We start from the raw sequence: 25,329 nt of genomic DNA, 5'->3' as shown, positions 1-25,329 counted from the left end.
AAAGAGTCGGACACGACTGAGCAACTTCACCTTACCTTACCTTACCTTAAACTTAAATATGTAATCGCTTAATGTTCATGACAATCACATAAGGTAGGCTTGTGGGGTTGTACTGCTTTGGATGCACTGGGTATTCATTAGTGTTTACCTCATTTCTTTTCTTTGATTGGAAGATCATTGAGAGCAGCATGTTTGGAATATTGGTCTTTCTATCTCTCTGCCACTACTGCTGCTAAGTCGCTTCAGTTGTGTCCGACTCTGTGCGACCCCATAGACAGCAGCCCACCAGGCTCCCCCGTCCCTGGGATTCTCCAGGCAAGAACACTGGAGTGGGTTGCCATTTCCTTCTCCAATGCATGAAAGTGAAAAGTGAAAGCAAAGTCGCTCAGTCATGTCCGACTCTTAGTGACCCCATGGATTGCAGTCGACCAGGCTCCTCCGTCCATGGGATTTTCCAGGCAAGAGCACTGGAGTGGGGTGCCATCGCCTTCTCTGTTACATCTCTCTAGGGTATGGAATAATGACATAAAATAATATTTAGTGAAAGAAACATTCATGCCTTTTAAGGAAGGAACTCTATCTTGTTGACCTATATTCAACTTCTTTCACTTCCGCCTTTAGATATTTTATCTCTTTAATTTCTACTTAATGATTAGCCACTCATCATTAACAATAACTAGCTTATGTTCTTTCCTTTAAACATCACTCTAAACACTTTTTAAATATTAAAAATAAGTGTTTTCATTGAACTGTTTCTTGAATTTCTTCTAATTGTGTTCTGCTGTATTTGGGGAAAGTCAGCTTTCAAATAACATCTCACAGTGGTAAGAGATAGAAGCTTAATATTAAATGGGAAATGAACCAAGCCCATAGACAAATGCAGGGAGGTTTATCTAGTCCTAAACCAGTAAAAGGAAAACTAGACATTTGAACACTGTGTTAGATTTCTGAGAAGAATGGAAACAAAAAGCTCTAACAGTAATGCACTCATATGCTTTTAATTGTTACTACTACTCAACTATTTCTCCCAAACCTCAGAGTATTGAGAGGATATTATGTACTTTTTCTTTTTGATGTATGTATAGTCAGAGCTAGTACTGAGTTAGTGGAAAAATTAGGGGGAAAATAAAGGAAAGGAAAGTTAACTGAATCTGTTTCTTTTCCTTTTTTTTTTTTTGATGATCCAAGGCCTTCTTGATATCATATCAAGGGCTCCCTCCTCTCCTGAAATGATGAAGTGTGTGAGGTAATAGAATGGATGGAAAGGTGAGCTGTAATCTACTAATTTATAAGCAGGTCTTTCAGTTCTAACATGGCATTGGGGGAAAGCTAAGTGAGGACATTGGAGTGGTTAAGGGCAATGTGGTTGGACACAGGTTAAATTTCAGTGCTCATAAATCTATCAAGAGACAGAGTCTAGGCAAACGTTGGATTCATAATTTGGCTCCAACCAACTCCACAAAATCCCAGTAAATCCTATTTATTTCACTTCATCCTGAGCCCTTAAAATTCCCCAATGACAAAACAATAAGCATGGAACCCAATCATTGCCTGGCATTTGTGATTTCACTTTTGATCACACGAGCAAATTAATCTTCTTTGTGCTTCTAGCTTTCCGTGTTTTCTGTTGATGAGAAGCTAAAGCTCTGTGTATGTGTTGGCTGGTTGCCTGTGTTTTAGAGAAGAAACAGAGGAGTCAACCAGGGAATGTACTGTTACCTTCTCAAGATAACCAAAGTTAGTGAACGATCAACTGAAAATAGTGAAGAAAGAACAGCACATGTCCTAAACAGAGGGTTTTTTTTTTTTTCTGGTAAGAAAGTGACATCTAGGTTTTAGATCACCTCTTCCTGATTGTGTCTGTCAGTTAAGTATGGCAGACAGTGAGGTTTGAAATGATTAAGCTCTACAGTTATGTTAATGAGAGCTGTTGACGCAGTAAGGCAGGAGTGATGCCCTCTCCTACAAGTTATGCTCAGAGCCCAGAAGAAGCTGTAATTCACTGCTTACTGAGCATCTGTATATGTGGCCTTTCTGAAGAATCTGATGCAGCAGTAATATGACTGCATGTCCTGGCTTGCTCCGGACACTCCTGCTTTATAGCTGCTGTCCCAGGGTGATTTTCAATAGTGTCCCCATGCACTCACATATACATGCCCTGATTTGGGTGACAAATGCTACAGTCACCTTGTGAGTGGAGCAATAAAAGCTGGATCATCAGAGTTAATGCTCCGTTTGGAGTAAAGAGTGAACCAGCATAAAGAGATCCTGGGGAGAAACAATTATTACTTGGGTGAAATGACATGTGGGTTACTGAGTCACTGCTTGGAATAATCTCCTGCGACTTATTTGATATAAAACAATGGACTGGTTGCAGAGAAGTGAACTATTTCATTGTTCTGGGCCCCCGGTTTTTATAAGTAAAATGAGGTTCTGGAATTGAAGTTGTGCAAGGTCAACTGTGGCTATCTTTTTTAAAGGTAAAGTGCTTCTAAGGAGATAGATAAGGCAGATAGCAAGTCAGCAAAGGAAGCATCATGCCTAATATTACTGCATCAATGGTAAGAAAGAACAGTGTCGGCATGTACCTTAATTCCACTGAGGTACCAACACTGTGCATATTACTGCAACGAGGCAGCAATCTCAATGTACTTGATGGTTCCTACGGGAAACAGTGCCTGGAGCGGGCCTGTGTCCTGCTTCAGTTTAGATCCATGGAACTAATTTTAAAGTTCTCTACTTCTTAAACACATGCGGCCCTTCCTTCATCTTCATTTGTACTTCTGGTATCTTAAGCCATCTTTTTATTTGCATTCCTTATTACCACACTCACTGAAATAGTTTTAGAACTCTTCTAAAAAACTTCTTGCCTGATATCTATGGTGAGATCTGCCTTTGCATTTTTTTTTTTAAACAAATGATTCTGGTAGCCAACCACCAGATTTTAACATCACTATATATTTTGAGTACATACTATATAAGAAGACTTGTGTTAATGCTAGGAGTATGATGGTGAATAACAAAAAATGATATCCCTGTTCTCATGGAGCTCATACATGGCAGGAGGAGAAAGATATTGATCCAATAATTTCACAAGTAACTATAAAATAACCTGAGTGATGAAAGCTAATAAGTGCTCTGGTTTGCTCTAGAAGGGCAACTGACTGTAAAGGAGTTTTTTTTTTTTTTTTTCTTCTGAAGAAGTAGGGGTTGGATTGCAGGTGAAGAGGGGATAAAGAGCACTGGCAGAGGTTCTGTGCAGGAGGTGACATGGAAAACATGAGCTCTGAGACACTGGGAGTGAGCTGGGAGAGCATGGTGGCAGAGAAGGTCACAGAGGGTAGCAGGGGTTACAAGGCAGAATGTCTACTTAATGAGCAGTGGGTGCCATTGAAGGGTTTTATGATGGAGGATGGCCAGATGACATCTCTATCTTGGAAAGAACATTCTGGCTCTGGTGGAGGATGGATTGCATGGAGACAGATACAAATGGGTGAGAGATGACACAGCTGGTACTCAGGTGATTGTAGAGGAGATGTAGATAGTCTGGAGAGACGTTTGGGAAACAAGAGAGATGGGAACTGGTGTTGGATTGGGTGGGCATAGGGGAGAGAGGAAGCTGTCTGGAACTTCTAGATTTCTAGAAGACTGGGATGAAGATTGGAACTACCTTTCAGTGACACAGAGAACACTGAAAAGATCAGGTTTTCTGGGGCAAAAATCCAGAGCTTGAAATATAGTGAGGTAGTGTCATGGGTTGAATTTGTCCCCCCTCTAGTTTCCCCTCAAAAATATGGTGCAGCCCCTCAGTATCTCAGAATGGGATCTTATTTGGAGATAGGGTTTTTACAGAAGCAATCAGGTTAAAATGAGGTCTGCAGGTGGGCCCTAATCTGGTATGGCTGCTGTTCCTACAGGTGCCTGTGCTGTCCTGTCCGAGTCTTTGCAATCCTTGGGACTGTAGCCTGGCAGGCTACTCTCTGCATGGGATTCTCCAGGCAAGAATACTGCAGTGGGTTGCCATGCCCTCCTCCAGGGGATCTTCCCAACCCAGGGACTGACCCTGTCTCCTGCACTGCAGGTGGAATCGTCACCCCTGCGCCACTGGGGAAGCCCATGATGTTCCTATAGGACAAGGAAACCCGGCACAGAGGGCAGCCCATACAGCGGACAGAGAGGGAAGATGGCCATCGACAGGCCGGGCAGAGATGTCTGCAGCAGGTCCTTCTCCCAAAAGGCTCCAATGCCACTGATACCTGGAGTTTGGACCTCTAACCTGCAGAACTGTGAGACATTAAATTCCTATAATTTAAATCACCCAGTTTGTGATAGTTTGTTATAGTAGCACTAGTAAACCAAAATAGCTGGTAAATTCTAAATTATTGGCGGTTTATAGTGGGGAATAAAACTTTCAGCTTATGCAACTATCTCTTTTCTTCTCTCACTCTTTTTCTTCTTACATCTTTCCTCCCCTCCCTTCCTTTCCTTCCTCCCTTCTGCAGCTCTTTCCTTTTATATTTCATTCCATGTGACTGTTTGCTCCCATGTCTGAAATACTCTTTATGCTTCCCCAACAATGAACAAGGAGAAAGGTTGTTTAACTTGACCAAAATTCAAACTTAACTTTAGTTTAACAATTTTCATAATAATATATTGGGGAGAAACTATTTTGAACTAGACTCAGCAAATAAAAGGATGTGCATGACAAAGTCCTTACTCTGGAGGAGTTAAAATCTGGAAAAAAATAGAGACATAAGATAGATGCTTAAGTTTCCCTTAAGTTTCACTTAGTGACTGGTATACGGACAGCATCATGCCCTACAAACTGGCTGAATAACTTATTATTTTATTATTGAAAAATATACCACACAGATGCAAAATTGACTATTACCTTTAAAGAGACTTCTCTTGTCAAGGTAAACTGTGCCATTTAGAAAAGAAGACATTTTTGAAGAGTTGCTGGATTGACAATTAGTTGCTTTCCATCTACCAAGAAATTTAGGCAACAGCATATCTTGCAGAAGCTTACTCAGTTCTCAAAGCCTGCTTAACAGAGAAGAGGTTGTCCCTAGATCAGAGTTCCAGGAATTTTCCAACTCAACTCTGTTGATTATTCATTTTTTTCACTAATTGAGCAATAAGAAAGTGTGGGTTTCAATTAGTAAGTATCTCATTTATATTTTTCCAAAAATTAGCACTGTACATTCAGGTTGGCCACATTTACAAACATAACAAATGATTTTAGGTAGAGGCATTTGACACTGTTGGAATGCTTAACTCTCACTAGTTTTTTGCTAATATAAGCAGATTAGTTTCTTTCTTCTCTGAAACAGAAATAAACTCAGGGTCCATTTGGGGGACCATGGATGTATGAAGGGGGTGGGAAGGATTCCGGGGCAGCCTGTTCTTATTCCTATTGATAAACTCTACCAAGCTAGTTTCTTTTTTAATATGAAAGGATCATTGGTATTAATAAAAATGGAGAGGTAACTTATGACCACAATCTGGATAACTGAACCAGAATTCTAGTGTTAAATTTAATCTGTTATGACATTTTCAAATACACTTATAACAAAGGAGGAAGTCTGGTTGAATTCCTGACGGCATCCCCAAGCCACAGAGTTCTGGAGGGTCAAACACATCATTCTTCAAATATTTGCATTGTGAGCTCTTCCTTCAATCAAGAAAAACCTGGCAAAATGCTACTAATTCTACTCTACATGAATTGGCACAGCAAGGAAAGGTATCAAAAAGCAACCTACTGGAAATAAATTGATATTTCACTTCCTAAAGTTACACTACTTGAGGGTAGGGGATGGATAGCTTTATTTATAGTTTTGTATCTCTTCATTGTCATTGTATTTGCCAGCAAATTATCTGTCACAAATTAGATACTCAATGGCTGTTGAAAAATGTGAAAGACAGCACTTATTTGATTGCTTTTCAGAGGAAAATACTTTATGCATGTTAAGGAGAAGGAGACCCAGATGGCATAAGGGATAATATAAGAAAGAAGAGAGAGTAAGGAACACTGATAGCAGATTCGTGTGCTGAGATCCCAGCCTCGTGTGTGCCCTTGCAGGCTGGACTTGATAGGCTACCCTGTTAACTCAGATATCCTGATAATCTTGTCTGCCAAATGATGACTATCCCAATGGGAAACAGAAAGGATGAACTCTGGAATCAATAGGAAGTATGAGTGCAAATGGCACGTTTGAGAAAGATTAAGATAAACAGACCTGAATGTTTTTCATTATCCAATTTAAAAAATTCCATGCAATTCCTTAAAAATTGTACATTTCTCATTTGTTCTTATTCATATAAAGAATACAATCCTCTCCCCTCTCAAAGACCTTGAAGGGAGACGGATGGACTGTATTAGATGGTGGACACAGCTGATGGGATTATGGAATGGCTCGGGATTATGGGAGCCATTCCAGGACAGGTTAATTGAATTGGATCTGAAAGAAAAGTATTTGTTTCCTCTTCTTTCACTGAACCAGGCCAGTCCTATTTGTTCCCTGGTTTGCTCATTGTTATAATCCCAGGCACCAGAGCACATTAACATGAGCAGATGCCCAGTCCCCAATCTGGATAGTCAGTATCCTTATCAGTAGTGATAATAATAAATGAATTTATTTCCATCAGTAAGTAAAGAATTACTTATGAACAGAGAGTTTCTGCTTCTTATTTTTATAACAGAGTTAATTCTCTTCCTACTGCTAAGTTGCTTCAGTCGTGTCTGACTCTGTGCAGCCCCATAGATGGCAGCTCACCAGGCTCCCCCATCCCTGGGTTTCTCCAGGCAAGAACACTGGAGTGGGTTGCCATTTCCTTCTCCAATGCATGAAAGTGAAAGGTGAAAGTGAAGTTGCTCAGTCGTGTCTGACTCCTAGCGACCCCATGGACTGCAGCCTACCAGGCTCCTCCGTCCATGGGATTTTCCAGGCAAGAGTACTGGAGTGGGGTGCCATTGTCTTCTCCAAATTCTTCTTAAAGGTTCCTTTTAACAATAATCTGATGCATTCTTACTTGTGTTTACTACCCTGAAATTTGTTCTATCAATTAGCAGTAGTTAATTGACCTTCATAATATGATCAGTAAACTATCCAGAGCATACCCACATCTCTAAACTTAAGCAAATCCAACTGTTAGTACAGAAATACAGAGAACTGATCTTGAGGGGCTGTGAATTTTTGAAGATATATTAGCCACTGATAAATGTCTTCCTGGTTCAAAGGGTGTGCAAAATGGGACACACGCATAACGAACACTGCCAGAGTGCAGTCTCTTGTGAGATAAAGTTTATCATAATTCAAAACAGGAAGGCTCAAGAAAATATGTTATAAATATGGGAATTAATATGTTTCAAAAAAGAAAACCATTTTATATTCTCACTTTTGTTCTATATGATATGAAATGGGTTGCTCTGTAATGCTCATTTGCCAGAAAGTTTGATTACACTTTGTATTCAGAAACTATTCTCTTTATTTAAAAAATAGTCAAGTAGCTATATTTTGCCATTCACTTTCTTGGAATGAGAAATGATTGCTTCGTTTTGGTGAAATAACTGACCTAATCTGAACTTGCAATGAAGAATCAAAGCCAATGAGCTTGACAAGGGCTAATGTTTTATGTATTCTCATATCACTTTCAATTCTGAGCACAGTATCCTGAATAATGTATTTTCTCAATATCTTTTGAATCTTTTTAAATGGAAAAATTTAGTTCTTCAAATAAATAAATAAAAGGGAGGTGTTTTTCAGTACTTCCTCACTGGAACATTATGTCTAAATAATGCAGCCAATTCCAACAAACACAAAAACTGCAGAAATATTTAATTTTGTTTTCAGAATAAATCAGTCCAAATTATATTGACTAAGGCTTGGTTAAGCTAAACTGTTTTTCTGGGCTCAATGGGCGTTGTCTATTAACTACAGAGCAAACAGGATCCTTAAAATCTTTTCTAAGATTCAAATCCATTTAAAAAGGCTTTGAAAGGTTGGAAGATGAATGCAAACCACACAGTATAATTAGACTGCCAAAGTACTCTCTCTAGTTAAAACAGACTGCGAGTACAACTGCAACTATACTGACACTGATAAATAGACTTTACACATCCTGAGGCATAATTAATGAGAGGAGGAGCCCCTGTTAATAAGAGATCATGAAAATCCAAATATATACACACACACACACACAAAAAAAAAAAAACCAAAAAGGGCAGCCAAATTGAAGAGTTCTTCAGTATTCAATATTTCCCTATACTTCAAAGTATAGTAAGAGGGCAAAGAAAACCAAAGACTTATTCATAAATAAATCTTTTCCTTTGGATGTGAGTATGGTAAATAAAATGAAAAAAACTTTTTAAAAAAGACAGTACTGAAAACCACTGGGGGATAAATTTCCTTCATGAATATAGCTTATTTTAGGGAGAATTTTCTCTATCAAAAGTTTGTTAGAATTCCTCCATCATTGAGAATGACATCAATCATCTAAACCATGTCACTGTAGCGATGACAGGTGAAATTAAATGATGGAAAACTTGAACTTGTCCTCTATGACAGCCCATGATATTTCTGGAGTATAGACATCTAACATTTTCAAGTGTTTTGTTATACATTCTTCCATTCTTCTCATTATTCTCAAAATGAAGTGGGACAGATGTCATTAAAGATTGTGAGAGGCCCCAGAGTTGATACATTTTAGTGCCTGGATAAGAAATTTGAGCTTTCCCCATTAGCTTCATAAATTCATCAGTATTCCACCTGCCCTATGTAATGGAAGGTAGCCTGGTCATCAGGATAAGTATACAGGCACCAATTAGACACTTTCTTGTTTTCATGTGTAGATTAAGTAGATTGCTTCTCTGCATCTGAATTTTGTGACTATGGATTTACCCTTCTCAAATGTGCATGATGGTCAATTATTTAGAGCCAGCTGAGGAGACAGCAGAAGGAAAGCTTGTTTGGCACTAACGATGAGTCAGAACCACTATGGGATGTGAAAAATGCCAAATCTGGAAGATGGCAGCAAATAAGAAGGGACTAATTCCAGGGGAAGGACCCGAAGTTAGAATGCAGGCCATGGGTTCAGTTAGACACTTGTTTGCATCTGGACCCCTACCCCCAGGTGGCGCTAGTGGTAAAGAACCTGCCTGCCAACGCAGGAGAAATAAGAGACGCAGGTCCAATCCCTGGGTCAGGAAGATCCCCTGGAGGAGGGCATGGCAACTACCCCAGTATTCTTGCCTGGAGAATCCCCATGGACAAAGGAGCCTGGTTAGCTACAGTCCACGGGATCACCAAGAGTCGGACCCAACTGAAGTGACTGAGGATACACACATCTTCAGGTAAGTACTTTGTTGCTATTTTATACAAAACAAGTGAACAAGTGAAAGTCGGTCAGTCGAGTCTGACTCTTCGTGACTCACGGACTGTAGTCTGCCAAGCTTCTCTGTCCATGGGATTCTCCAGACAAGAATACCAGAGTGGGTTGCCATTTCCTGCTCTACGGGATCTTCCCAACCCAGGGACTGAACCCAGGTATCCTGTTCTGGCAGGCGGAGTCTACCATCTGAGCCACCAGGGAAGTCCTGTTTTATAGAAGTTATTGCTCAAATTTACAGAGTTCTTTGGGGCTTCCCAGGTAGCTCAGTGGTGAAGAATCCCCCTGCCAAGCAGGATACATGGGTTTGGTCTCTGGGTCGGGAAGATCCCCTGGAGAAGGAAATGGCAACCTACTCCAGTATTCCTGCCTGGACAATCTCACGGACAGAGTAGCCTGGTGGTCTACAGTCGATGAGGTGGCAGAGAATCAGACACAACTTAGCAGCTGAATAACAACAACAACAACAGAGTCCAATTTAAAGATACGTCAGCTAGTTACAGAGTTTCTTTTTACTTGCGAAAATCACCGAGTGATCACTCGGAGTGCTATAAAGACATTGAAACTTCATTTCAACTTATGCTTGGGATTCAAATAATAGAAAATGATTTGACTGCTTTTAAAGCAAATTTAGTCAGCAGCAGGTTCTTGGAAATGAGACATCTTTTATAAACACAAGCATGAAATTTAGCCAATACATGAAACCACATAATGATTTAAAACACTATCATACTGTCAAGCTTGCTCCTGAGAATATGTATATATATAACTATTTAAGGACATATTCTTGTGACAGAATAATGGCCATTGTGTTTCCTGAGATAGAATCAGGCCTTGGAAGTCTCTGTCCCAAACCACCAATTGCTTTAGTACTTGTAAAAAAGACAATATTTGACCAAGGATGGTATTGGATGCATTAATCCACAGAGAATGTAGAGACTATATTTTTTACATTCTCAAATAAGACAAAACTTTTTTTCATGCTTTTTAACTTAACTCTGCACATAGTAAGTGAACAAGCAATAAATCATCTGAACAACGTAGCAGAAAAAAAATGAAGAGGCGACAGAGCTACTACATAACATAGTCCATGTTAGTCTTTGAATCATACTGCTAATGCCACACATACAACTGGAACTGTCAAGACAAGCCACTCTTTTAGGAGAATGTGCTGAACTTGGCACTTGAAACTGTGGTAAGCTGAATGAGTAAAAATACAATGTTATTAGGTATAATTCTGAATTTTTAAGATAAAAATTCAACAGAGATTCCATGATGACTCCCAGGACACGTTGATCACCTTTGTCACTACAGGACTTCCTTTCCCAGACCCTGATATATTTGGAAAATCATGCAGACCATAAATGCCAAGGATTTAATACGATCTTTTTATGCTTTAAAAATACTGCCTAGTACACGTGATATTCTATGAGTTTGACGTCATTAAAAAAAAACAAACAACTTCTTGGGCTTTGTAATTTTTATCCTATAAAATGTTTTAATAAATGTATATACCTCTTAATATTTTTCATGTTTCAAATTACTGAAGATATTAATTTAAAAATACAAGAAAATTCTCACTATTTAACATTTTTTCTACCTACAGTCTACCTACTGCACTAATTGACTTACATTTTTCATGATAAAAACAATATATTTGGAATGTCTTTAAAAAAGGAAAAGCATAGAGATAAGAAGAAACTAGAAAGCATTAGTCTTTCTTTTTTGCCACTTCTTCTGCCCACTGCAGCCTTCCAGAAATTGGTAAAGTGCATTTCAGACACCTTTTTTTAAGTGTGTAGTATAGCTATACACATATCAAGGATCTGAATGACTGATTTGACATATTCATATCAGATTTCATTTTAGTCAACATTCCTTTTACCACATACACACCATGAAATCTATATAGCTTTAAAAGAAAGAGGGAAACTAAAATAAAATCGTAATAGACTTAAAAGGCAACTAACCTTTTTCCACCTCATTCAGATTAGCAGCTGGCAGCAACAAAGACAGAAGAGACAAGAGACGTTTTACATTGCAGTACACAGCAGAGCACAGGCAGCCGAAGCGCAGCGTTAACAACAGAGAGGCCCCGGGTGAGCGCAAGCTGAAGCACGGCTCACAGTGCTTACCTACAGCCGGGCCAAACGCACACACAGGGAGAAAATGAGGCAAAAGGCAGACGCCACCACAGGGAGCGAGAGACCCCAGCTAAACCAGGCGACTTAACAACAGGCAGCTCTACTCGTAAGATGTGCACATAATGGTTTGTGTGTGGGCATTGGAGATTTGGAAAACAAAGAGATAATGGAAAGATTAAAATGTTCTGAATTTTTTCTGCAAAATACATTCTAAGTCTTCACATGCCCAACTTGTATGGAAACTTTCACTTATTGAACATATGCCATTCCCATCAAGCAATATCCATGGTTAAAAAGTGATCAATTTTGTTTCAACTTTGTATATGGTCCTATGAGAAGAGGGTTAATTAAGAAACAGTCTCAGAGCAGATACAAGGTTCCGCCTCTTAGGAGACATGCAAAACCACATTTCTCAGTGCAACACCTGAATTCATACGAGAGCTTATGTAGGAAAAGGTGTCAAGGTTTTCAATATCTCAAGGGTGCCGTGTTGACGATGTTCATTTTTATAACTTTTGAGCTAATTTAATTTGAGGAATTCTTTGACAATTCACTTTCAAGAAATGCTTTGTTTTTAGAAAGGATATAATAACAGCTTTTAAAAAATGATAAACCGTAAGAAAAAACACAACTCTCAAGCTAACATTGAAATCCTGGAATGGATTTTTAAATTATTTGTTTAGCCATTTCAGAGTCTTACTTAATCCTTAACACAGTCATTTTAATTTAGAGTCATGGTGAATTAAAACTTTTCAAAGATTAATCTTGTCTAAAGAATCCTAGCAATCAACAGTCATATGCTCTACATTGGACAGATGATGGGTTGAATTATGTAGAAAAGAATGGTTTGGAGGACTTGGGTGGAGAAGGGAGAGTAAGGGTTACAAAACAGACAGACAATACTGACTCTGAAAATTTATGTTGTCAATCTCTGAAGTAGGAAAGGACAGAGTTTTGCCCTCTAACAAATCAATAACTATGTACTGTGGTATTTTGGTTACATGGGCTTAAATATATTTAATAAATTTCCCAATGGTGGTTCATTTAATTTGAAAATTGGTAGCCATCTTTTATAGCCTGCTCATCACATCATGACCTCGTTCTGAGACTGCTTTCAGATCTCTGAATTTTCTCTGTTAACAAATCATATCCATTTTGATTCTTGACATGTGTGCTAAATGTAAAAATTTTCACCATAGTAATTTACGAGCTTTCCCTTTGAAGTCTTATTTGCTCCTAGTAAAGAGTTCATTTTCTCATTGAATGCCTTAGAGAGATAGAGTAAAAAAGTCTCCAAGCAGTAAAGCAACTTGCAACTTGAATGATTTTTAAACAGTGACAACATTATTATATTCCCTGGGCACAGCAGGGTTTCTGTTCCAAGATCTTAGGCTCATTAATCAGATTCCAAACTTAAATCTCAAACAGTGCAGCCACAATATAAGGAAATGCCTCCTTAACTGCAGACTTGGATGAAGCAGTCTTGGATAAAGCTCTGGAGTCCAAATTATACCTTCCTATAATTAAAGGCCACTTATGTGCCACTGATTTCAAAATCTGCAGATGGTTGCTTGATATTTTGTAAATGAACTCATTTCACATACAGACAAAAATGCTATAGCTAGTAGATGAGATACAAACATTGCCGGGTTTAGATATCTGCTCCAATGCTAATTCGCAAAACTCTTCACTTCCCACAAAATCCAACCCACAGTTACAGTGATCATAGCTTCATGTTTTGTATGCTATGAACTTTCTATTGAATGCAATATTTTTATTTATTCTTAGCCTGGATTAAGGCAAATTGATATTAGCAATAGATAAGACCAGGAGGAAAAAAAAAAACCCCAAAGAGTCTCAATTCTTATTAAGCACCAAATAGCTCTTGACTATTTGGCAGGTTCCCACATCATAGCTTTTTGAGATGTCACATTTTGGTTCAAAAGTGTTTGTGCTAAGCTTTGGAGGGTTTTTTTTGCATATGTTTCAAAGAAAGAGCTCTGACAGCAGGGAAATGAAGCTTTGTAATAACTTCTCAGAGGAAGTTGCACTGAACTGAATCACTTTAAGGTGGAGAAAACATTCAAGAAGATCAAGTGTAGGAAGGGAGCCTGGGAAAAGGAAAGAAGAGAAGGTAAAAACAAAGACTCAAAGAAATGGATACAGAATAACATAGCAAATCTACAGCCAAAGATGGACACATGGAAACCAGTTCAGAAGAAACTGCTGCTTTATGTAAATCATGAGAAAAAGGCATGTAGGAACCTGAACGCAGTGGTGTGGTCAGGCCCAGGCTGTCGTTGGTAAGGGAATATAGAAAAATTCCTGGCGTCTGTGCTCAGGAACACATTGGCTAACCAAACCATGCTTGAAATTCTCAGGTCCAATTTGTCCTCATCAGAGTAGGCTAGTTTAAGGAGGCCTCTAAATTAAGGGAATTAAGTTATTTCTATAATGATCAGAACAATGATGGGATAAAATAATATTCTAAGAAGGTTCTAGCTCCAGATTTTAGTGCAAGTACTGGGCTGCCTGTACAAGACTGGATTCCCCAATCCGATAAAACTCAGAATCTCAGAGTAACTCCAAGGGCTTCAGAATTTGTGCACTCATATGAATGGCAAGTACCTGAGGTGCGACACAAGTAATACTGATATAAATGTCAAAGCTATGTAACACCTAAACTCTCTGGCCACATTAGAATGGGTGCATGTTAGACCGACTCAGTATCTTTAATTAATGTAACATAACAAAGAATTCAAATTCTGGCCACTAAGGAGTTCATGGGCTGCTTATATGTAATAGAGCAATTGGTGATACAACATGTTCAAATTTCTACTGGAAACAGTATTATTACATCATATGGCATCAGGTACTTCACTGTTGTGGAAAATAAATAATACCATGGAAAAGGCAGCTGCAGAATTTCTCAGACAGGCCCAGGATGTCAAAACAAAAACTCATTATTCTATTTAGCATTTTCCCACCAAGAAAAGTACCTCTTAAATTGCAAAGCTTGAGTATGCCATAAAAGCTTAAATTTCAATGCTTTTCTAACGAATCCCTGGGAAAATTAATCATACAGCCGTGCTTCCATTTTTCATGTTTAGAGATGTTAACACCTCAGTCATCCAAGGAACTATTTTACCCTCTGATATTCTTAACTATATATATGGAAATAAATACAATTAATGAAAAATACCCAGCCAAATGAAAATGGTAACTCTGAATAGAGTGACAGAATCTACTACTCCATTTATTTCTTACAAATAAAACATGTAACATTCTCCTTTTCTCTATCAACTTTAAAACTAAATAAAACAAGATTGAAACTATGAAGTTTCTTACTCAGAGCCACAAAAATCAATCAAAACAGATATTCTGACAGAATAAGTAAGTCATAAACTTGAAGTTGACTTTACAGCAAATTGGTTTATCCAGGGCAGAAGTTTATCAGCTTGGATAGTCTTATGAGATTTATCACCCTTATTCCTGACATTCTGTATCAGGACAGAAAAAAAAGGGGAAAGGGAGATAATGGTCTGATAAGATTATCCAAAGTGATCGATGTATATATTCTTGGCTGTGACTTAGTTTGAAGGATGAGAGTGCTAAAGGCAAACACTTTCTAATGAAGAAACAAATATGGACATGAAGAATTTCAAATGCTTAATTCTGTTTTGCCCATGTAAAGAAATGCTCCCTTTTCAAATACATATTGGTGGGTTGGTCTGCACAGGAAAAGTGCATTGCATGAAAATGTCACTCAGTTGTGGGACTGAAAGCTTCAGTATAATAATTTTCTTTGTGCCGGAAAGCGTTACTTTATGAAGATGCCTGTGTTATAACTGAGCTTGCCAGGACTTTTACTTGGTTGGCTGAAATCATCTTTAACTCTGTTATTACATTACACCTAATTTCCAAAACATGAATCATTATTGAATAATACAATGGTTTACTACACACATGCAGCATATAGTTCCAGTGGCGCTTTCAAATGCAGATTGATGGCATAGCAATTTCCCTTTTCCTACCTGTGTACTCAGGTGGGCAAAGACATGTGTAGTTATTAATTCCATCGACACATGTAGAGTTATTTTCACAGTCATTATCTTCACAGTCATCAACATTGATTTCGCAATTTTCTCCTTCAAATCCATCAGCACAAATACACCTGAACACCAGGGGAAGAAAACATAAAAGACATCTTCCGGCATTTTCAAACCATATGGTCTAAATATTGAAAAAACTAAATATACTCATCAGTTGCAGAGCTTTTAACAACAGGAAATTGATTTTTAAAATGCTTTTAAATGACATGATGCAAGCATCAATTTAAGGGACTATCCCCCAGATCAGAAACAATTTGAGAAAGAAAATTTATGCTGGCTGCAAGAATTTGCTATGGCAAATAGCCCCCTGGTCCTGTAAGTCAATAAATCCAATACATTCGCAGGTCTAAAACATGAGCAAAGTTTACAGCCTTAGATATCTTAATCTTGAGTTGTACTCATAAAATAACTCATGTTTCTTTGCTCATAAATAAGGAGGAATGATTCTGACTTTTTAAAAATTACAACTTTTTACCCTACCTGTAATGTTCTTGATATCTCAAAGCAAAAAAGAAACCTGTCTCAAAGCAAAGACTAAAACTTTGTCTTCTTTGTTATTATAAAATGTGAATATTCTCTTTAAACCTTGACAAATACAATTTATCCCCCACTGGCATAAAACACTGTACCTTTAATCTCGCTAGGTATCAGAATAATCTATGGGTAAAGTTTTGATGAAAAAGAGACAACTTCATAACAGAAAGTAGAAATGAAGCATATGTATTATTAAGTGAAAGTAACTCACTCAGTCGTATACAACTCTTTGCGACCCCATGGACTATAGAGCCCGTGGAATTCTCCAAGCCAGAATGCTGGAGTGGGTAGTCATTCCCTTCTCCAGGGGATCTTCCCAACCCAGGGATTGAACCCAGGTCCCCGTACTGCAGGCAGATTCTTTACCAGCTGAGCCACTAGGGGAGCCAACATTGTATTATAAAAAGTGATATTTCTAACAAGCTTTAGTAGTAGATTAGCCTTCTTATGTGAAATCATTAGTGTCATTATAAGAACTCTGTTTCATGATTCATGAAGTAGATCTGAAGTAACTGTACTGTAAGATTAAACAACTCCAGATTAAAAATGTTCACAGCATGTCTGTCTACTCATATTGCGACTTGGAAATGAATCATTAATTTTCTGTTTCAGTGGGATCTACGTCTCATCATTACACACTGTCTGTTTTAAAGGAACACACAATATACAACAGATGAATATATGCCTTGCAGTAGGGGACTACATGGCTATTAATTAGCACAATAGAGCTACTACTTTGTCTTGACCTAATTTGACTTGATTAATATAATGTACACATGTGTTTTTAAATTGCTTGGTTTTGTAGCATCCTAACCTGAGAACAGGACTTCCCAGGTGGCTCTAGTGGTGAAGAACCCACATGTCAATGCGAGAGATGTGGCTTTGACACCTATGTAGGGAAGATCCTCTGGAGAAGGGAATGGCTACACATGCTAGTATTTTGCCCTGGAGAATTTCATCAAGAGAAGAAGGCTACTATCCATAGGGTCGCAGAGTCAGACATGACTGAAGTGACTTAGCACGCATGGTCTGAGAATACCTCAATGTCTATTTTTCAGTTCAGTTCAGTCACTCAGTAGTGTCTGACTCTTTGCAACCCCATGGACTGCAGCATGGCAGGCTTCCCTGTCCATCACCAACTCCCGGAGCTTTCTCAAACTTATGTCCATTGAGTCGGTAATACCATCCAACCATCTCATCCTCTGTCGTCCCCTTCTCCTCCTCCCTTCAATCTTGCCCAGCATCAGGGTCTTTTCAAATGAGTTCATTCTTTGAATCAGGTGGTCAGAGTACTGGGGTTTCAGCTTCAGCATCAGTCCTTCCAATGAATATTCAGGACTGATTTCCTTTAGGATGGACTGGTTGGATGTTCTTGCAGTCCAAGGGACTCTCAAGAGTCTTCTCCAACACTACAGTTCAAAATAAACAATTCCTTGGTGCTCAGCTTTCTTTATAGTCCAACTCTCACATCCACACATGACTACTGGAAAAACCATAAGCTTTGACTAGACGGATCTTTGTTGGCAAAGTAATGTCTCTGCTTTTTAATATGCTGTCTAGGTTGCTTATAGGTTTTCTTCTAAGGAGCAAGCATCCTTTAATTTCATGGCTGGAGTCACCATCTGCAGTTATTTTGGAGCCCCACCCCCCAAAATAAAGTCTCTCACTGTTTCCATTGTTTCCCCATCTATTTGCTGTGCAGTGATGGGACTGGATGCCATGATCTTAGTTTTCTGAATGTTGAGTTTTAAGCCAACTTTTTCACTCACCTCTTTTACTTTCATCAAGAGGTTCTTTAGTTCTTCACTTTCTGTAATTTGTGTATCTGAAGTTATTCATATTTCTACTGGCAATCTTGATTCCAACTTGTGCTGAATCCAGCCTGGTACTTTGCATGATGTACTCTGATAAGCAGGGTGACAATATGTATATTGTTGTCTTGTTGTACTCCTTTGTTGATGTACTCCTTTCCCAATTTGGAATCAGTCTGTTGTTCCATGTTCGGTTCTAACTGTTGCTTCTTGATCTGCATACAGATTTCTCAGGAGGCAGGTAAGGAGGTCTGGTATTCCCATCTCTTGAAGAATTTTCCACAGGTTGTTGTGATCCACAGTCAAAAGCTTTGGCAGTCAATAAGGCAGAAATAGATGTTTTTCTGGAACTCTCTTGCTTTTTCGATGATCCAGTGGATGTTGGCAATTTGATCTCTGGTTCCTCTGCATTTTCTAAAACCAGCTTGAACATCTGGGAGTTCACAGTGAGATGAATGCAATTGTGTGGTAGTTTGAATATTCTTTGACATTGCTTCTTTGGGATTGGAATGAAAACTGGCCTTTTCCAGTCCTGTGGCCACTGCTGAGTTTTCCAAATTTGCTGGCATATTGAGTGCAGCACTTTCACAGCATCATCTTTTAGGATTCGAAATTGCTCAACTGGAGTTCCATCACCTCCACTAGCTTTGTTCGTAGTGATGCTTCCTAAGGCACACTTGATTTCACATTCCAGGATGTCTGGCTCCAGGGGTGTGGTCACACCATCATGGTTATGTGGGTCATGAAGATCTTTTTTGTATAGTTCTTCTGTGTATTCCTGCCACCTCTTAATATCTTCTGCTTCTTTTAGGTCCATACCATTTCTGTCATTTATTGTGCCCATCTTTGCATGAAGTATTCCCTTGGTATCTCTAATCTTCTTGAAGAGATCTTTAGTCTTTCCTATTCTATTCTTTTCCTCTATTTCTTTGCATTGATCACTGAGGAACTGATCACTTTCTTATCTCTCCTTGCTATTCCTTGGAACTCTGCATTCAAATGGGTATATCTTTCCTTTTCTCCTTTGTCTTTCATTTCTCTTCTTTTCTCAGCTATTTGTAACTGTTTTGCCTTTTTGCATTTCTTTTTCTTGGGGATGATCTTGATCACTGCCTCCTTTACAATGCTACAAACCTCTGTCCATAGTTTTTCAGGCACTCTGTCTATCAGATCTAATCCCTTGAATCTATTTGTCACTTCCACTGTATAGTTGTAAGGGATTTGATACAGGTCATACTTGAAATGTCCAGTGGTTTTCCCTACTTTAAGTCTGAATTTGGCAATAAGGAGTTCATGATCTGAGCCACAGTCAGCTCCCTGTCTCATTTGTGCTGACTGTATAGAGCTTCTCCATTTTTGGCTGCAAAGAATATAATCAATCTGATTTCGGTGTTGACCATCTGGTGATATCCACGTGTAGAGTCTTCTCTTGTGTTGTTGGAAGAGGGTGTTTGCTATGACCAGTGCATTCTCTTGGAAAAATCTGTTAGCTGTTGCCCTGCTTCATTTTGTACTCCAAGATCAAATTTGCCTGTTACTCCAGGTATCTCTTTACTTCCTACTTTTGCATTCCAGTCCCCTGTCATGAAAATAACATCTTTTTTTGGGTGTTTGTTCAAGAAGGCCTTGTAGGTCTTCATACAACCATTCAACTTCAGCTTCTTCAGCAATACTGGTTGGGGCACAGACTTGGATTACTGTGATATTGAATGGTTTGCCTTGGAAATGAGCAGAGACCATTCTGTTGTTTTTGAGATTACATCCAGGAAATGCATTTCGGGCTCTTTTGCTGACTATAAGGGCTACTCCATTTCTTCTAAGGGATTCTTGCCCACAGTAGTAGATATTAATGGTCATCTGAGTTAAATTCACCCATTCTAGTCATTTTACTTCACTGATTCCTAAAATGTCAATGTCCACTCTTGCCATCTCCTGTTTGACCACTTCCAGTTTACTTTGATTCATGGACCTAACATTCCAGGTTCCTATGCAATATTACTCTTTACAGCATCAGGCTTTACTTCCATCACCAGTCACATCTACCACTGGGCATTGTTTTTGCTTTGGCTCCATCTCTTCATTCTTTCTGGAGTTATTTCTCCACTGATCTCCAGTAGCATATTGGGCACCTACTGACCCGGGGAGTTCATCTTTCAGTGTCCTATCTTTTTGCATTTTCACACTGTTCCTGGTTTCTCAAGGCAAGAATACCGAAGTAGTTTGCCATTCCCTTCTCCAGTGGACCACGTTTTGTCAGAACTCTCCACCATGATTCTGTTTTTAATACTGAAATATCTCTAATATCTATGAGAGGGACTAATATATACCTTCCTTATGAATTGAATTTCTGGTATTCTTTTTAAAACCAAGCCCTTGGATATAAAAATAAAAAAAAATCATGTTTTCTTATTCTTGTTTTGATCCTTCAGACACAGATCATAGACTAATGGCCTACCAGAATCCATCTTTTTCTCCTTCTTTTAAGTGGCAAGTTCCTCCATGTTTACACGGGTTGCTGATGCATGCATGAATTGGAACATCACAATCCTGCCCCTGGAGAAGAAATGGTCAAGTTAAGTTGCGTGCAAATAAAATTGTTCTCAGCACATAAAGAAAGCAAAACCAAATAATAAATACCCATCAGGGAGAACTACTTTTACAGATCTTGGTTCCCACAACAGCTTCTACTTACCTTGAAACCATATGGACAGGTGCAGCGATAAAAGTCAACTGGATCATTGTTACAGGTGCCATCATTTTTACATGGATTTGATAAGCAGGGATTACATTTAGCTAGAATATTGACATCCACAGGACCTAAAAAGTGATTGAAAAATATGAGAAAAGGATGCTTTCTGTTTCCAGTTCACTTAAAACGATTTCAGTGCCTTAATGTACCAGTAAATTTTGTATAAGATTATTATACAATAATAATTTTGTAAAATTATTATAAAGTAATAATTTATCTTCCATGACAAAAATTATGGAAGTCAGCACGATCATATCATCTTTTAGAACAAAACAGGTGGCCGCCTCATTGGGAGACAATGGTAAGAACCTCAGATGTCAAGGGGGGACTCTAGGTTGTGCACTTAGGTGGTTAGGATCTGACATTTGCAATGCCAATGTCAAAGGGTCAATCCCCTCATTAGGTGAACAGCTTATGTGGATGCTTTTATGGCCAGTGCTTGCAACTCAGCTATTTGTCAGCTGCATGGAAAGGTACACCATGGATCCCAAAGCAGCATGCATGTGTGCCCATGTGTGTGCTGGGGGATTGGAGGGCAAGTTTAATCAATAAGTAGAAATTCATTAGTGTAATTAAAAATGCAACAGTATGTACCTGTCCTGCTAATAGTAGTTCAGGACTGTTATTTTCCTGCAGGAGATACAAAACAGTGCCACTTTTAAAATAAACCAAAAATGAAACCTCCATTATATTCTTGCTCATGTCCCTTTAGTTTTGTTAGCATACTGGCATGTGACGGGTAAGATTTCTGTATCTTTCTTCATTGCAAAGAAGAAACCACTGAAGAGGTCACTACTTGCAATCTCACCTCTTGGGGTACAAAATAAAAAACTCTCATAAAAGTTCTAGATTAAATGGAGGTTGAATTGAAGTTACTTTCCTTTGGTTGCACATATTTGTTCTGTAAGTGGCTAACAATGTAGATAGTGTACTGTCCTCAATAAAATTGCGCTCTGTTGATAATTTTCACACCATTTGTAAAAGCTCACTAGACTGCCTTTTGGAAACTGATGAGGACTCTCTGGTGGAGTGCCATTTTTATATTTAAAATACAAATATTGTATAACATAAACTATACTTTTGCTTTCACCATCAGTCTCTATGTTTCTTTATCCTCACTGGAACAAACAGTCATAATTCTAAGTGCATGTTTCAGCACATAATTTCTAATTTCTAGTTATTTGAGCCCTCTCCACTCCCTTCCTATCACTGTTGTAACCTTCCAAGATACCTCCACCCAAAAAGCCATATGACGTCTGCTGGTATAAACTTTCTTTAGTCACATTTTTCTACAGAGGCTTTATACTGGTAAGCTGTTTTGGTCTACTTACAGAAACTCATATGAAAGAAAATGTGAATTAACATCACGGCCATTAAAACTATTCATATCTAAACCGTAATCTAAGAAATATATATTCATATTGTGGTTTTAGAGTACAAACCCAAAAGGTAGTGTTCTATATTCCTCAGTTTTTCTATTAACAAACACCTGAAATTTATTTAGACACAGTTTCCTGTTTTGTTTTTTTTTTTTTTAACCTGTTTGGGAATAAACGACAGTTCTGGGGAGGACTGTGCTAATGGAACGGGGTGGTGTTTGAGCTGGGTGATACCTGTCATTAGGGGAGGCCTTGCCAGTGTCCCCTCTGCTTTTTCTTGGTACCAGAATAACTAATGTAGTTTTTGTATCAAATTACAGTCATACTGAGTGAAGTTAAGTCAGATAAAGGCAAATATATGATATCACTTATATGTGGGATCTAAAAAAATGGTACAAATGAGCTTATTCACCAAACAGAAATAGTCACAGATATATTAACAATCCTATGGTTATCAGAGGGGAATGGAGGGAGAGGGATAAATTGGGAGATTGGGCTTGACATACACAGTACTAGATATAAAACAGATTACTATTAAGAACCTAGTGTATAGCACAGAGAACTATACTCAATACTCTGTCATGATCTATATGTGGAAAGAATATAAAAAAGAGTGTATATATGTATATATATAACTGATTCACTTTGCTGTACACCTGAAACTAACACTGTAAATCAACTATATTCCAATAAAAATTATTTTAAAATTACAGTTGAGAAATTCCTGGAATTAATACCAAACTGAGCATCACAGAAACTTAATTCCTCACACTCCAAATGTATTTATCAAATGAATTTAGCCACTCAGCACATTGGAGAAGTGAACGGTGGAAGTTAGAGCAGTAAGTTAAATTAATGTCACACACCACAGTAAATGACTATGTGTTTGCTAAAGTGATCACACTTAGAATCATCACTAGGAAAGGAAATATATAAATCGTAATGGATCCCTGAGCTGGGCTAGAAGAAAGAAGAATCTTGGAACAAAGGCGTAGGATAAAGCAGCTAAGAACGTACATCAGCAAAACCTCAAGTCAGCAAATGCAAGGACTGTAAACATTTATCTGGACACTTCCCAAGACCTTAAGGAGAGCTGTCTTTAGTCTATGTCTGTGCTTTCAACCTTGAAAGGCTGTGGTCTGGATGGAGGGATTCAGGGTTGGCAGTTCCTAAGTTTATTCTGTGGAATGTGACATTTTTCAAAAATTATGTTTGATTATTTAGACAAGAAGCTAGAGATTGTTTTAGGAAAAAAAACTGGGTATGTTATGAAGAATTATTTTAGTAGAGTATGCAGATGATAAAACTGCCAGGCTGAAGGAAAAAAAAGAAGATCCTGCATGCTGCAACTAAGATCTGGCATGGTCAAGCATTTAAAAAATAAAAGAGAAAAAAAAAATTCCAGGCTGAAGTAGTCTCTGCCCTGATTTTAGCACAGTCAAGATTTATTTAATAAATATTTACAGAGCCATATCTGATTAATAAGCACTATCTAATTTCTCCACTTTTTTCCAGGACCAAGTTTGGCTTTTTATATAGCAAATCTGCTCAACTATTTTCAGTATCTGCAGTGTCCTGTGGGTGTGGGAAAGGAGATGTGTTGCTCTCCTGACAAATTCGGCCTAGCTACAAGAATCACAAAGCAAGCTTTCCCATGTGCACAGGCTTCCCTTGATGATTTCTTTAACCACAAACTGTTTTGGTTTTGGTGGCATCAGAATTAGGAACATATTCTTCAGCTTGGTAAAGTTGATTACTATGGCAACCATTCTATTTGCTTCTCCTTTTTTCAAATCTCTCTTTAAAATCAACTCTTTGAAGATAATTTCTTATAAGTTGGAGGGAAAGGTAATTAAAAAGATGTTTATGAATTATAGAATTTCCAAATAGCAGCATCCTCTTATATGTCCAAATGTCTTAAAATGATATGATTTCTCTTCCTATTTTATTTAGATTACAATTCCACCTAACTAAATGTCCTTCTTATAATGTGATTTTTACATCCACCTAGCTTATCTAAGTCCATTTATTTTTATATTCTAACCTCTTGGAACTATATCCCTTGGACACACAAGTCAAACAGTGGAAGTACTGCCCCGTGTGTAAAGTCAGATGTGTTTCAAAGACAACTCAGGAAAAAAGTAGAGGATACTTAACACTGGGAATACCTAACAAGCAGTTCAGTAATAGAGAGATCTATGAATCCACTACTGAATGCAGCTGTAAGAGAATGTGGAAAGTGGGAAGGCATGTTTTGGAATATGTGTTTTAAGTTTCTGCAAGGCAGGACTTCACCAGGTGAATGGAAATATGAATCGGAAGTTCATAAGAAAAGTCATGGCTGGATACTTGAAGCCATGAGACTGAAATTCATTATCAGGGCTGAGGAGAGAACTCCACTGTGTCAATATTAAAGAGGGGGTAAGAGAAAGAAGTCAGCAAAGGAATGAAGAGACAACAGGAAAGTACAAGCAGCAGCAGTGGCACCACTGTGCACGGTGAAAAGAGGGCAAACAAAGAAGCTAAGAAGAAGCTACTAAAATGGGCGAGAGAGAGCCCACTGGTATCTCTATTAAGGGGTAGAGATGGTCCCTAAATGACAGGGGGTTAAAATCCTACAAATGCGCATTATATAAATGGTTAGACAAAAACACAAAGATGGGTATTACGCCTCTGGGATCCCTGGGCTTGGCCATGTGCTACAATCACATATGAACTTAGGCCAGAAAATTAACTTCTTAAATCACACTCAAGTGAGAAAGAGGAATAATTATTTTATGGAGTTACTGTCTCAGAGATAATATGGATATACAACATTTAAGAACAGAATACAAATAATTGGTTCTCATCTCCTATTAAAATAAATGTCTGTTAAAATTTCCCAAGTGTTTGAAGTTTTTTAAAAAAGTATAATAAAAAAATTGCCTTTGTTTTTTAAAGATAGTGCTTTTGGCAAATAGCTGTGTACAAACCTGAATATTTTTTTAGCCAATGAGAAAATCATAATGCCCTACAGCTACAGTTATTTCAAATTTATAACTATGTGGTAGTGACTAAATCTGGAAATGTAAAAAGAATTTGATAGAGTTTTAAATTCTATTTCAAAACTGATCTATTAAAATTTTCATTACTTCTAGTTTGTGTTAAATTATTTTATCCCCTTCATATTTTAAATAACTAAGGTCAATATTAATTAACAGGTTTGAGACACAA

General features: G+C 38.1%; 1 protein-coding gene across 2 annotated transcripts in view; it reads right to left on the bottom strand.

Moving 5' to 3' along the window:
* The window catches only part of SLIT2 (slit guidance ligand 2), a 405,585-nt gene that overhangs the window by 37,270 nt on the left and 342,986 nt on the right, over positions 1-25,329 (bottom strand). For both annotated transcript variants that reach the window (XM_040237917.1, XM_040237918.1), the window contains 3 exons: positions 20,681-20,805; positions 20,444-20,541; positions 15,566-15,705 (listed from right to left, as the gene is read on the bottom strand). In XM_040237917.1, the coding sequence (XP_040093851.1) occupies positions 15,566-15,705; positions 20,444-20,541; positions 20,681-20,805 (363 nt within the window). The remainder of the gene's footprint in view (positions 1-15,565; positions 15,706-20,443; positions 20,542-20,680; positions 20,806-25,329) is intronic.

Source organism: Oryx dammah, unplaced genomic scaffold (genome assembly GCF_014754425.2).
Source record: "Oryx dammah isolate SB20612 unplaced genomic scaffold, SCBI_Odam_1.1 HiC_scaffold_3, whole genome shotgun sequence".
In the NCBI taxonomy this organism is placed as follows: Eukaryota; Metazoa; Chordata; class Mammalia; order Artiodactyla; family Bovidae; genus Oryx; species Oryx dammah.
Note: the sequence above shows the minus strand (reverse complement) of the source record. Positions and strands in the feature narration are given on the sequence as shown.